The following is a 15,171-nucleotide window of genomic DNA, read 5'->3' on the forward strand; positions in this document are numbered from 1 at the left end:
AACTAGGCGTCTAGTTAGCTAGATTGTAAGTTTTTTAGCTAACTACCTTTAGCTAGTTAGGTTGTCAGTCAGTCAGTTAGTTAATGGGCTAGCCATCTTGTTAGTCAGTGAGCTAGCTCCTTTGTTAGTTAGGCCATTAGCTGGATTAATAAATAGGTTGTTAAGTAGGTTTCTAAGGTAGTTAGATATCTAGTTAGGTAGCTAGTAAGTAGCTAGTCAGCAAAGATAGTCAGCTGGTTAGTTATTGAGCTAGACAGCTTGTTAGTTAAGTAGTTTGTTTCCTGGTTAGTTAGTCAGCTATTGAGTCAGTTTTGTAGCTTATTAGCTAGCTAGTTAGTCAACCAGTTTGCTAGTTACCCAGATGTTTTGTAAATAAACGAGCCAGCTTGTTAGTTTGCAAGTTAAATAGATTGATTGTTAGCTGGCTGGTTGGTGAGGTTAGGTAATGCTATCTAGCGATTATCTATGGCAGGCTGGCAGCTTTGCTAGAAAGATTGCAAGATAGTCAATTATTTAAAGAGTTAGGTGGCTTGTTTGTTAGTAAGGTAAGTAGTTAACAAGTCAGTATTGTTGCTCATTAGTTATCCAGTTAGCTCTTATCTAGTTAGTTAGTTGGTTAGCTGGCTAGTCTATTAGTAAGTTAGATAGCCTGCCAGCTAGTTTGTTGGCCAGTGAGTTAGTTAGCCCCTGAGTTGTTAGCTAGTTATTTACCTTGCTAGTTATTTACCTTGCTAGGTATTTAACTAATTTGTTGTTTTGTTTGTCTTTGTTTGGCTGGACACGTTCGGAAACTTTCTTTTTTCAAGGATTTGGGAGACCTGCCACCTCCATCAGCTCTCAGCCTGCAGACGGTTAGAGTCAAAGTAGAGAAGAGATCCAGTGGAGAGGGGCCAGCATGTACGGGGTCTGCTGTTCCATCAGTGGGTGCATCAAAACCTGCAGGAGTCTCCAGCAGCCCATCCTGCATGAGCCCCAAATCAAGCCCTGTAGGAGAGAACCGTAGAGACAGCCGCAGAGACAGCAGGGATTCCTCGGTATGTTTGATATCAATGTTGTGATCGTTTTTTGACAACCAGAACTAGTCTGTCGTAATCTTAAATCTGAACACTCAAAAGTATCTTTGCAGAAAGTTTTATGCTCAGTTCAGTGATTTAGATTCAAAATGTTTAAAGACATGAGCTCCACTTTCCGAGACTGCTAACTCATTTAATGCACAACTGTAATTGTCCTATGATTTGTGGCATAATAATGATCATTGGAAACTTGTGTGAGTGGTGCTGAGCCTCAAAATCATCTTTATCAGTGCTCATCCTTATTTTTTGCAACTTTTTTGCATTTAAACAGTATTATAATTGATATGTTAAGGCTTTACACCACTATAGAATGAAAACTGACTGAATGAATGACACTTTGTATTTCTTGCTTAACTTCACATCCACCCCAAACAACATGATTTGAAATTTTCAGTCTTTTGGTACATCTCTCTTACAGTCTCTGCGAAAAATCTAGCACAATGCTAATATAATTTCCATGTTTATTGTTTTCTAAAGACCCGGAAGCTAGGTAGGGATTTATCTTGTGTATTGATGGGTGTTTACTATAACACTTTGTGCTGAAGGTCCTGAACATTGAAGCACAAACAGTGATGACTCACAACTGCGAGTTAACTTGTATGTCCATGAATGTGATCAGTGAGGGACATCGTAATTCATGGAAGCGTTTACTGAAGGGGGAATTAGTTTCCAACTGAAGTATGAGTCATCAACAGGAAATATGAAATACCAGAATCATTATCTTGATATCATAAAAATAAAAAACAATCTCTATACTGGTTTTGATACAGTAACAGAAAAAATGAAAGTCCAAGTTTTGAAAAATTTATTGATTTCAGTGATCAAAAGTTTCAGACAAACTCCAGCACAATGTCTAAATATCTGGGGTTTTTTTGCATTTTAGACAGTGTCACCTCATGCAAAGTAATTTGGCCTTCTTCATGAGGTCCAAGGTATCTCGATTAGTACCTAAAAAGATAAATTTGTTATGCAGATGTTAGTTTAACAAATGTGTGCCCAACTCTATATTTGAATACACTGACTGAGAGTATATCCTTAAGTCGGCTGTTGAAGTACTTTTTCTTGAATGTGTGTTACTTGTATTCAAATTTGCTTGAGATCAAAAATAGTGAAATAAAATGGACATATCAGTGTAGTGTGTAGCCAAATAACAGACTCAGACTGATCCAGCTTGACCCCATCGGACCCTAATGACAAACCAAATCATAACTGTAACAATCTAATAATTAAAATGTGCTTTATGATGTATAGATGTTGCTGCTGCTTTCATATTTAAAGCAGCGCTCTGTTAGAAAGAACATTTTACAATTAAGCATGGGTATTTTCCTCTATTGAGCGCTGCTGCTGCATTGGCAGCTCCCTGACAGCCGTTGTAAATCATGTTGGATGTTTATTTTCTTGGACTTTGTCTCCGCTGTGGGCTCAGCTACCAGCTGCAGCCTTTGAAGCTCGCTGGCCTTTAACCTTTTGTCTCTCCCCTTCTCTGTGTCACTGATCCTCTGCCCCCCTCTCTTCTGCCACCCATTATTCTTTAATTCTTTACTCTTTCACTCCATTACACCATTCATTCTTCCATCCTCGTCCTCCTCTCTCTATCCCCTTTCATGTGTTTCTGCTTTGCGCTCATTTTCCCGCCCTTAGATGTCGGGTGGCCCTGTTGACATGGACCCTCTCACCCAGCTGCTGCCTGGCCTGAGAGGCCCGAGTGGGGCCAAGCAGGGCAGCGAGGATTCAACAACCCCTGGAGGAGGCCCCCAGCTACACTCTCCGGCCCCCCAGCCCCCAGCTCAGCTCCAGTCCCCCGTGCCTCAGCTCCAGTCCCCCTTGTCCCAGCCTCAGTCCCTTCCTCAGTTGCATTCGCCGTCACCGCAGCTCCACTCCCCCTCCCCCCAGCTCAAACTGCAATCGCCCACACAGCTCCAGTCCGGTGAGGCCAGCGCTCCCCGCAACGTCAATGTGAAGAGAGAGCCTCCAGGCACTCCTAACCGAGGTACGGTTTCAGCCTGGGAGAGAGAGAGAGAGAGAGAGGAAGTGTCAAGCATAATATACCACCTATGGACTCTGAAGTGCAATATTTAGGCATGGCTGCTTTATTCATACAGCACAGAGTTGATTTAATCTACTTTACTGAGGCAGTGGAGCCCATCTAAATGACACGTTGAAATAATGCGAATAAAAAACTCATAAGTCAATTTAAATAGAACTTTATGGGCAGTTGAATATAGTTTAAAAATGGGGATGTAAAAAAAATCCTGCTGATATTGATAACTAAATTCTGGTTATAGAGATTGCCCTATATCAGCTTGAAATATCAACCATATCAGATGGATATGGTCAGATCAGATGGTCATTTGTAGACATTTGCCCATATCAACTGTAAATATCTGCTTAAATCTGCTGTAAATATTAGTCTATTTCTGCAGTGAATATCTTTCTATATCAGCTTTAAATACTGACCTGTATCAGCTGTAATACTCCACCTGTATTGGTTGTTAATATCTGTTTATCTCAGCTTCAGTTATCGGACTATATCAGCTGTAAATATCAGCCTATATCAGCTGTAAATATTGGTCTATATCAGCTGTAAATATAAGCCTATTTGAGCTATAAATAGCCTATTTTGACATTGAATATTGGCAATATACATGAATATGATTGTAGAGTTTAAGACAAGACCAACAGACTAATTTCTTGGTAAATTTTCAGTTCTTCAAGGTACAGTGAGTAAAACTGGGAATATAAGCAACATCCAACAGTATAAAATGAAATATATGTTTTATTCCTTTTTACATTTAAAGTTTTTTACCTACCTTTTGAGACATTAATTGTATTTTTTTTAGTAGTAGTAGCAGTTATATCCGCCACAGTGGAGTGATCAGGGCATGTCTCTTAATTTATTCGTTCATTTATTTACATTTTCTTGTAGGTTTAGAAGCCCCTTAGTGGCTGATAACAGGCACTGCAGTCTTAACCAACCTACATGAAACATCTGTGCAGAATTTCTTGTGCATAAAAGTCTCAAAATTGGCATCTGAGTTTAAGAATTATTCACTTGAAGTTCTTGCGCTCATTTGTGGCAAATGAAGAAAATCTCAGCGTCTTATCTGCCATAAGTGTCAATAATGAGAGAGAATATGTAGGTTTTTAGTCCTTCAAATACCAAGAATCTGAAACTAGTTCTTCAGTGGTCATAAAGTACCCAGTCATTTTTATCTTGTTTTCCATGTAAACACAACACCTTTTTAAATATACTTGAGCTTAAAACTATTAAGCAACTTGCCATCTCCCTTTTTCCCCATCATAATTCCTCATGTTGTCTTGTGTTTCATTCCTCAGGGCTCAGTGATGGCGGCCCTCCCTCCGGCTGCAGCCTCCAGAGTCAGTCATCTTTTGACTTTTGCAGCCCCCCCACTCCAGGCCAGACACAGGCCCAAGGACAGGGAGACCCCTTCCAGACACCAAAAGACAGCAGCCCCTTTACAGAGGCAGAAGTTATCAACCCCTTCAGTTCAAGCACTGGTACGCAACAGCCAACCGTCATGTTTTGTCCTCAGGATGCAGTAGAAGTGAAAACTGTGGCAACTATGTCCTCTCGTAATGTGACACAAAACCGTCTACAGCAGGAAAGCTTTGTTCACCTGACCTCTAGAGGCTGAAAGTCTGAATACTTGAACAGGAATGACCACACTCATTATCAGCACTGGGTGTGGTCAGGCCGTATTCAGTTACACATATGATCATATAAGCTTTGCTTTGTACTGCAGAAAAGGGCGCTGCAGTGTTTCGGGGGGAAATACGGCATGAAAAGCAAGATTTAACTAGATTTTAAGCTTCTTCTTTTAAACTCTAAAAGAAGGTTCTAATATTGAGTAACAACTAATGAATCTGATTCTTTTAAGTCTAAAGGCAGGGCATTAAATGTGCATTTTCTTTATTTGAACTGTGATAAAAGGCCTATCCAAGATGGACGTGGGAGACTCTCAATTCCAGCCTCTGGCCCTCTCTGACACCTTGACCTTTGACAGTCTGGGAACACCTTTACAGGCTCCTTTGGCATCACCTCAAGAGTACGTATAATTCTTTTCCTGACCTTTTTTGTTCTACTATAGTTTTCTACTTAAAGTTTTAGGTACAAAATGACCCAAAAAAAGTGAAAGGAAAGCCGTATTTTGCTGTATTGTATTTCTGTTTGTGTGAGTAGACAGTGTGTTCCCTGCACGCTGGATGAAGTCCTCGGCCCTCCGACCACACCTGAAGGACGAAACGATGAGAAAGCGCTGCTGGAGCAGCTCGTCTCCTTCCTCAGTGGGACTGATGAGAGTGAACTGGCTGAGCTGGATAAAGCTCTGGGGATTGACAAACTGGTACAGGTAAGTATGTCATACCTGAGAGATCTAGGCTATTTGTGTTACCATGCAAGTCAAGGGGAATGTAGCATGTAATGAGAACATTAGCGCCTGAGAAGAATTTAAGACTAGGGGTTCTTCATGATTTGTGAAATGGTACTTTGAAATCACAGTAAATGCAAGCCAAGATGATAGTATCTTTTGAAGGTTCTTTTTTTGGGGGGGGGGGGACATCTTTGATTTTTTCAGCAGCTGAAAAATCAAAGATGCTAGGGAGGAAGAGTGCTGGACAAAATTGAAATTTTGTGCAAATTTTCTTTTTATTTGTAAGCAAATAAAATCATCCAAGATTAGATTTTTTGTAGAGGTAAAAATATTTCAAGTGAAATGGCTGCAATATTTTATCCTTCTCAATAAAGAACCACCTTTTACACATCTTTTGGTCCTCTTTTCAGGGCGGCTGCTTTGATCCTCTGACCCAGAACTTTCCAGCCCAGCAGACCACTGCCTCCCCAGTTCCAATGGACCCTAAACTCCCCACCTACCCTGCCCAGTTCACACCAGCTTCTCAAACTCAGTTTCCTCCAGAGCTGGCCACCGTGGGGCCACAGGGTCTGGGGTTTGGAGCTCCTCGGGGGGCTTTTCCTGGTGGGACAGCGAACATAGGGCTGAGGCCGGGCATGGCACGACCACAGGGGGTGAACACCCAGCTCAGGCTGCCACCCAACCAGCTCCGCCTGCAGCTGCAGCAGAGACTGCAGGGCCCGCAGCAGGTGAGGATGCAGAGAGGGGTGGTCTTTTTTATTTTGATAATACAAAAGGATGGGAGTTTATTAATCCTAAAGAGGAATCTGAGGCCACGTTTCTCTAATATTGATACAAAAAGCAGCACAAGAGTATCAAGTGGAGGTGTTATACTAAAAACAGTAATTACTACTAAGTATTAAATGATTAAGCCTTAAATGAAAACAAAACATGCCAGAAATATAGAGCTACAAAAGGGGAAGTGACATAGTAAGCCAAGCACAACATTAATGCTATTATTGACTATGGTGTTAACAGTTCAGACACAGACCCAGTCTCTGTTTATGGAAGTTTTTGTTATCGACCACACTGATCAAACTGCATGATAATAAAGAAAAGGGATATTACATACGATAGTTATTATGATAAGGCCAGATATGGAAAAGTAATATTGCACAGAACCAGCAGCCGTGGTTTGGGTAGAAAAAAAATTGAAGTCCTTTGCACACATGCAATGCTGAAATATAACACCCTGAAGATTTCTTGACCTACTTGTTCAGTCTTGTCCCTCCTAGCAGGAGATTTGTCTGTTGGGCATTAGAAGGTTGGGGGAGGTCAAAATACTTGGGGACTAGTGGAGAAACTTCAGGGTTAAAGTCGACTTTGCTGTTTGCATTCACTCACGCAGATCACCCAGATTAATTCATGACATTTCAGAAGTTTTACGCAAGCATGAATGGCACTTGAATCGGGCTAAATCCAGTGATTTGCAACAGAAAGCAATACAATTTGAATCTGCAGGTTCTACTCTAAAACATACCTATGTTGCACCAGTCTGGGACCAAAGAGCCCCACCTCCTCGTGTCAGAGCAAGTGTCAGTGTTTTCACTGGAATGGCAAGCTATTACCTAAGCCCGGCACAGCAGAGACTTAACATCTCCTTTACCATGGCTAAACTGATGTCTTGCTTGTGTTAAGTCCATGTTAATTAACAAATGCAGGTTGTAGCAGTAATTTGAGGTCCAAGGATTGGCTGTAAATCAGGATTCAACTAATACTGCTTTTTCAGGGCTAACACCAGTACTGAATTTTTAAAATTGCACAACCAAAATAACGAAGCAAAACGAACAATTTAGCTCAAGCTCTGTCAACACAAGAAAGCACAGGGCAACACAGAGGCAGCAGGAAAACAGGAAGTAATGCTGTACTCTCACTGTGTCTGTGTTGTGGTCAGGATATCTGGGGAAAATGGGGAGTGACAACAAACACACCTTGAAGTGGAGCTAAAGGATCACACTTTTAACTGAGTAATTTTATCCATGATTGGTAAAATAAAATGCTGATTTGGGTAATTTGCCAATGACTGATTTGGCATATTATCTGTATTAGTTCATAAGCAGCTGGACCAAGTCGCTGCTAATTGTAGCTCACATAGCTCTGTTAATTCAATGAAACACTTTTCATTTACAATTTTTTACAATAATAATCTCAGTTGTTATGTCATTTAAATGATTTTATCATGAAAAATCCATATCAGATTTTTTTTTTTAGCAGTAGCTACTTAGAACAATCCAACTCTAAATCAGTGATCCTCAACTGACCTGGCCTCAGGACCCACCAACTCCTGATCGAGCAAAAGTTTATTCATATAGCACATTTAAAAGACAACTTTCATTGACCAAAGTGCTTAAAAAGCAAAGCAATAAAAGCACAATAAATGACTCATAAAAACACAATGAAATAGCAAAACTAAAAAGAAGACATATCAAAATGTAATGCTCAACTTGTATTAAAAGCCAGTGCAAATAGGTGAGTTTTCAGCAAAGATTTAAAATTATCTGTAGAGCAGTTCTAATGCTAAGAGGTAAACAGTCTAGGAGCAGCCACAGCAAACACCCCATCACCAGCAGGGGCGGCAGTAGTTCAGTCTGGGAGGACTTGGGCTCGGAACCGGAGGGTCGCCGGTTCAAGTCCTGGTCAGACCATATCTGGACTGTGGCCTAGTAGCTGGAGAGGTGCCAGGTCACTTCCTGAATTACTACCGAACTGCCTTTGAGCAAGGCACTGAACCCCCAACAGCTCACGGCAGCACTCCAATGATGTCATCACTCTGACATCTCTCCATTTGTGCATGTCCATGGGGATCCTGTTTGTGTATGTGTATTGGCATGTAATTCAGCCAATGTGTGTGTGTAGCATGTATAACAATAGAGTGTAAACTGTAAATTTCTCTTCAGGGATTAATAAAGTATGACTTAACTTAACCTTCAGACTTCATCTAGGAACATCAAGAAGCATTTGGTGCGTTGACCTCAGTGCTCTGACCAGAGCATGTTGGTGCAACAATTTAGACAGATTAAAAGGTGCCAATCCATGCAATGCTTTAAAGACCCTGACCCAAATACCCTAAAATTTTCAACATTTCAGATTTATTTAACAATGAATGCAGAGGTTTGTATCTCATTGGAATATACTGTGACCAAAGGAAGAGATAGGACAAGCACGTCATTATAGAAACCCGTATCTGATATGCATGCACAGATTGTATTTTATTCCATTTCCTATGATATGGTGTACATTTTGGATCTTTTCTAGAAATTCTGAGAAACTAAAACATTTAAGCAAAAAAGCCAGTTTTGTATTGCCTAGGAAAGAAGTTGAATAGGTTTAGATCTCAAGAAAATGACATAAATATATTCATTATCATGGAGAAAAGAGTAAAATGAAATGTGTGAATGTATTTTGGCTTTGGCCCTCTATAGGTCATAGACTTTAACATGTAGTTTGTCTCCATAAACACCTACGGGACCACTAAAAACAGCTCAGTGACCCACTTTTGGGTCTCGACCCACCAGTTGAGAACCACTGCTTTAAATCACACTGATAGCAGCTACAACATAAGAAGAACTGAATTGTTGAATGTTTGGCACCGTTTCCTGCAATGTAAAGGATGCATTTTTGAGATAAATAGATGCACAGACATATTGCTGAAGGTAAGGGTTGCAGTCAGCAATGATACAAGAGGAACTGTTCTGTCAACAGGGCGCCTTTTTAGACCGCAGCCTCAGACTCCATCACTGCCTCCTTAATAAGAAATTGTGACTGAAAATTTCAACCACTCAAATTTATTTAATGTTTCAGTTCAGACCTTAGATGTAATAAAACATGCTTGAACAAAAGAGCAAAACAAAAATGCATTCTTAAACTCGCCCTGAGAGAACATGCATGCATACATTTACCCTGCATTTCTATTATACATTATGTAACATGTAAATTTTAGTTTTTTTACAGTGATCTGAAGACGTTATCATGAGAAACCCGGTGATGTTATTCAACGATAAAAGAGAAAATAATAGTAGAGAACTTGAGAAAACAACCCAAATTTATTTGCGATCATGTTAAAACGGAGAATAATAAAATAAATGGGTGTATGTCTGCTTAGGGCTTCCATGCATCATAGATTTTCTTCCAGGCGCTCATTCACATCCCTCTAAAAAGAGCTCCAGTAGAGAACCTCTCCTCTAAATTGCTTAAACAGAGCCCGTTTGCTCAGAGCTTTCATCAAAAGCACTTAATACCTTACTGCTGAATTTTTCTGTATGAATCCAAGTGACTCCTATGATTCAATTTTTAAACACTGATTGAAAAGCTCTTAGAGAACCCTCCACCTCCCTCTCCTCTCACGCTCTTTTCTAATACTTGATTCCTCTCCACGTTATTACTCTGCTCTTCTGTTTCTATCCCTCCTGTCGTGTTTTCTCTGCCTGTCAGTTCTTCGTACAATTCATTTCTTTCCCTCCCTCTGTTCCATCCTTTATCACTCATCCTTTTCTCACACAACCTCTGTTTATTTCTTTGTTTCTCTCCGTTTCAGCTCCAGAACAGGATGGCAGGCATGAATCAGTTTCCAGCAGGAGCTCAACATGTAAACATTGGGATTCGCCAGGGGGTCCAACAGCCTCAAATGCCCTCACAAGTGAGTCACAGTGGCAGCATATAATCGTCATTCATCTATAGTATCAGTTGTAGATTGAACTAACTTGTTGAAACATACACTCTAAGTGTCTTTAATCAATATTTTTATCCTTACTGTGGATCAAATAACTCTTAAGGTTTATTTGAAATTATGAACTCAGAAATAGATATCAGTTCTTTCAGCTTTACAGAGCATTTCAGCAGCTCTTACATTGTTGTTTTGGTTCTACATCTTGTAAATATTGATGTTTCCTCTCACCCGTGATTTTAGATGAATCACTTCAGTGAACAGTCAAAGGTTACTGCAGCACAAAGCTGACTTGCATAGTGTTCATTTAGTGACTCAATCAATGTACAGCCAACACAATTAAAGGAGGCGTCCACAGTTTTATACAGACTGCTGCAGTTTTAATGAAACATTTTTTCCCTGTTTTGATCAAAATATAATATGGATCAAGCACCAGAGGTGGTCTCTGATCCTGTATAAACCAGCTCTGAATACCAGAATTATTCACCTACTTTGATATTTTACCGTCTTACTGATTTTATATATCAATCATGGTCAACATAATTTGGCTTTTTAGACCAAAAAATACCCCAAAACTTTGTATGTGTCAAAGTTATTTCAACAAAGTAATGTCTATCAAATAGAAATATGTAAAGTAAAATAAGTAACTGTATAAATATTTACCCCCTTCATGTCAGTATTCAGTAGTCACCTTTGGCTCCAACCACAGCACTGAGTCTGTGTGGATAGGTCTCAATCAGGCTTTGACATCTGGATGTGAAATTTTACTCTATTCTTCCTTCCAAAACTGCTCAAGCTCTGTCAGGATGCCTAGTGGTTAGGCAAGAGCAAGTCGTCAATTCAAGCCACAGATTCTCTAAAGGACTGTGGTCTGAACTTTGACTTGGCCACTCCAGAATGTTCACCTCGTTGTCTTGTTGACTGGTAACTGTGTTGTATGTAGAGTCTCTCCCATCTCAGCTGCTGAAGCTTGTAACTCCTTCAGAGTAGTCAACGGTGTCTTGGTATCCTCTCTCTCTAGCCTCCTTCTTGCATGGCCACTCAGTTTGTGAGGACGGCCTGATCTAGGCAGATTTACACATGTGCCATAGTCCCTCATTTTTTGTTGATGGATTTAAATGAAGTCCAGGGGATTTTAAGTAACCTTTTCCCTGAGTTGCTTGCAGTGTTGTTTTGCCTTCATGGTGTAATGGTAGCCAGGAATACTGATTAATCAGTGACCGTACCTTCCAGAACCAGGTGTCTTTTTATTACAGTCACTTGAGACACATTCACTGCACTCAGGTCATCCCCATTTCACTGATTATAAGTCTACTAGCACCAATTGGCTGCACCTGTTGAATTAGGTCAGTCACTTTAAAGAGGGTGAAAATTTATACAGTCACTTATTTTATATTACATATGTTCTAATTGGCATTACTTTGTAGAAATCTGTTTTCACTTTGAAATTGAAGGGGGCTTTTCTTTTGTCAAACAGCCAAATTATTTTGACTTTTGAAATAATAAAAGGGTAAAACATCCAGGGGGTTAATACTTTTTATAGGCACAGTATGTCTCGTTGACTTTCGTAGTTTGCACTTTCACCGTTGATGTATTTTTCAAATTTCCTGTCCTTCCTTCAGCAGCCTCCGCTGAATGCCCAGATGTTGGCACAGCGTCAGCGGGAACTCTACAGCATCCAACACCGCCAGCGCCAGCTTTTCCAGCAGAAAGTCATGCTGATGAGACAGAACATGGCAGGGGCTCCAACAGGAGCCGTCGGGACCATCGGAACCGCCAGAGTCCCAAAAGGTCCCCCAGCAACGCCTCAACCGCAGCAGCAACAACAGCAGCAGCAGTTCAACTTCCCAGCAGGGTACAACCCAATGACGGGAAAATCCCCTACCTCACCGAGTCACTTCAGCCCTCTGGACAACAAACTGACCGCTAGAGTTCCTCTGAATGACCAGACGCTGATGGGCGGCGTGCAGGGTCAGTTCAACAGTAACGTGAACTCCTCGCTGCAGCAGGGCCTCTTTCAGCAGTTTGGAGGGTCTGGTGAGTTCATGAAAACACAATCAGTACTCACAGACATTCACCAAAAACTGGACTAAATCGTATGCTATAACAGCAAATCAATGTTTGATTGGGTTTCTTTAGATAATTAGCAAAACTTTAACCTTAATAATACAAATACAGACAGTAACAGGTGGTTTAAGGCCTCAAAAGTAAAGCTGCAAAAATGAACAGTGATCTATTTGATATACAAGTCAGCACCTGGTTTTAGTTGTTGAGGTTTCCTGTACACAAGCAAGCAGATTATGTTGTGGGACTGGATACTGGGGATATAACAAGCGTCAAACTCGCATCCCTGACTATTTCAGAGCTACGCAGACACATTAATGCACAAGTATGCTCACAACAGGGTTGGTAACTGTGGCGTAGAGCTGACGCAGAAGTATAAACCAGTTTTTACTGTTTCACTTTTCTCTTTCCAAAGCTTTGGTCCAGCAAGACCCACCTTTCCCTCCCGAGATGAGCCCGACCAGCCCATTATTGTCACCTCAGAACTCCACCTCCCAGAGTCCTCTGCTCCAGCAAGCCCCGCCTCCTGGCTACCAGTCACCAGACATGAAGAGCTGGCAACAGACAAGCATGGCGAGCAACAGGTGAGCCAAACGGAACGCTGTTTGACATTATATATCATTGTTTAGCTAATATGTGGACTATAATAAAACCTTGTCAACTGTTTCTCTGTACTGCAGCCTGTTCAGTCAGTCAGGACAGAGCGCAGGGCAGGCCTTTGGCCAGCAGGGGGTGTACAACAATATGAGCATCACCGTCTCCATGGCCGGAAGCTCGGGTGGTGTCGCGTCGTTACCTCCAATGGGGCAAACAGTTGGCATGAGCAACAGTAACCTCAGCAACGTTGGTTCAGTTTGCAGCGACCAGCAGGTGAGTGGTTTTGAACCATCTCTTTGTACTTTTGTTGTCCATTATCCCTGGATTTACTGTGGATCCTTTAAAAGTTTTAACTTAAGTTTCAAAATTTAGGGCTGTAAAATGTCCTAAAGAATCTTTTTTATTGCCCGTTAAAAGGTCTCATATTTTAAGCAGCACTTTGAATAAGTTGTCTACATTCTTAATCAAAGCAATCAAACACTGTTAAGCTAGTGTTATATTTTCTTCTTTATGGATTTTTATTCAGGTAATAATTCACAATTCCCTTCAGCTTTTACAGCAGCGTTTAATGTTCATATTTACAAATCGTAAACAACAGGAAAGGAGAAGATGAGGAAATGCAAGATCAAGGAAATATATCTTCAACATTAATAACACAAGAGGTGGTTGGCAGGGTGAAATTATAGTAATAAGGTGTCTTCAGAGAATTACTTTTAATTGTGGAACGATGAAGACAGGAAAAGCACAGTGCTTTGCAGTGCAAAAGGAGTTCTCCTTTTTCTCTGTTTTGGTCTTTATATAGTTTGAAATCTGATTTTTAAAAGTATGCAGCAATCTTGTGAAAGGTGCTGGATTTTAAGTTTCAAGTCCATCATGAAAGCTTCAGTTTGTTTGTTTTTTACTTGTTTTTTAAAAGGTTGACTTAAGATTTGAGAAGCACTAATTGAAACTTCTTTGATTCAAATTTATGATTTTCAATGTCTAATCTGCTGATTCCATTTTTGGCTGATTTTGATTTTCTGTCTTTAAAGCTCTGCAATTGACAGTAAAATATCTCGTTTTCTTCCTGTAATAGTGGTTTCATAATAAAACACTGACTGTTAAATTAACTGTTTACAACAAAAAGTTATGAACTGTACCAGGTTACATGACCACCTAGGTGAAACAACATATTTTGGCATGTAACAGGAGAGATCATAGTGTTATGCAGTGCATTCATCAGTATTCAGTCCCTTTACTCAGTCCTCAGTTGAAGCATCTTTGGCAGCAATCACAGCCTTGAGTCTTTCTGAATAAGACAGAGAAGCTTTGCACACCTGGACTGGGGGATTTTCTGTCATTCTTTTTTGCAAAATCTCTCAAACTCAGTCAGGTTTGATGGGAACCATCAGTGGACTTCCATTTTCAGGTCTCTCCGCTGATGTTCGACAAGGTTCAAGTCAGGGCTCTGGTTTGGCCACTTTAGGACATTCACGGAATTGTCTCTAAGCCACTCCTATGCTGTCTTGGATGTGTGCTTAGGGTTGTTGTCATGTTTGAAGCTGAACCTTCAGCCAAGTCTGAGGTCCTGAGTGCTACAGAGCAGGTTTTTATTGTGGATATCTCTGCACTCCATTCAGCTTTCCTTCAACCCTGACCAGTCTCCTGGTCCCTGCTGCTAACAACACCCCCACAGCATGATGCTGCCATCAACATGCTTCACTGTTGGGATGGGATCAGACAAGTGACGGGCGGCGCCTGGTTTCCTCCAGACATGATGTTTGGAATTGAGCCAAAACAGTTCAGTCTTGGTTTCATCAGACCAGAGAATCTTGTTTCTCACAGTCTGAGTGTTCCGTCTAGCCACTCTGCTATTACCACCTCTCTATGACCCCTCTCCTTCCATTGCTCAGTTTGGCTTGGCAATGAGCACTTGGAAGAGTCCTGGTTGTGCCAGACTTCTTCCATTTTAGAATTATGGAGACCACTGTGCTCTTGGGAACCTTTAGTGCAGCAGATCTGTGCCTTGCAACAATCCTGTCTTTGAGCTCTGCAGGCGGTTCCTTTGACCTAATGGCTTGGTTTTTGTTCTGATATGCACTGTCAGCTGTAAGACCTTCTATAGAGAGGTGTGTCCCCTCTCAAATCATGTCCAATCAATGAAATTAATCACAGGTGGACTCCAATCAAGGTGTATAATCATCTCAGCAAAGATTGAGAGAAATGGGAGGAAACTGAGCTAAATTTGGGTTTTTTATTTTTTTTAAACTTTGCAAGAAATGTAAGAAAAATCCTGTTTTCACTTTGTCATGATGGGGTCTTAGTTTAGATTAATGAGAATAGATATGAAAATTTTCAACTGTAG

The 15,171-nt window shown here is 40.8% G+C and overlaps 1 protein-coding gene across 2 annotated transcripts in view; it reads left to right on the top strand.

The window, feature by feature from the left end:
- ncoa1 (nuclear receptor coactivator 1) overlaps positions 1-15,171 on the top strand; it is a 115,380-nt gene that overhangs the window by 88,279 nt on the left and 11,930 nt on the right. Inside the window, exons 12-21 of one of the 2 annotated variants that reach the window (XM_041806124.1) lie at positions 807-1,034; positions 2,715-3,063; positions 4,410-4,592; positions 5,026-5,140; positions 5,275-5,443; positions 5,875-6,192; positions 10,038-10,139; positions 11,789-12,203; positions 12,646-12,814; positions 12,911-13,100. In XM_041806124.1, the coding sequence (XP_041662058.1) occupies positions 807-1,034; positions 2,715-3,063; positions 4,410-4,592; positions 5,026-5,140; positions 5,275-5,443; positions 5,875-6,192; positions 10,038-10,139; positions 11,789-12,203; positions 12,646-12,814; positions 12,911-13,100 (2,238 nt within the window). The remainder of the gene's footprint in view (positions 1-806; positions 1,035-2,714; positions 3,064-4,409; positions 4,593-5,025; positions 5,141-5,274; positions 5,444-5,874; positions 6,193-10,037; positions 10,140-11,788; positions 12,204-12,645; positions 12,815-12,910; positions 13,101-15,171) is intronic. The other variant, XM_041806125.1, reaches the window with a different exon arrangement.

This window comes from Cheilinus undulatus, linkage group 14 (genome assembly GCF_018320785.1).
Source record: "Cheilinus undulatus linkage group 14, ASM1832078v1, whole genome shotgun sequence".
Taxonomy (NCBI): Eukaryota; Metazoa; Chordata; class Actinopteri; order Labriformes; family Labridae; genus Cheilinus; species Cheilinus undulatus.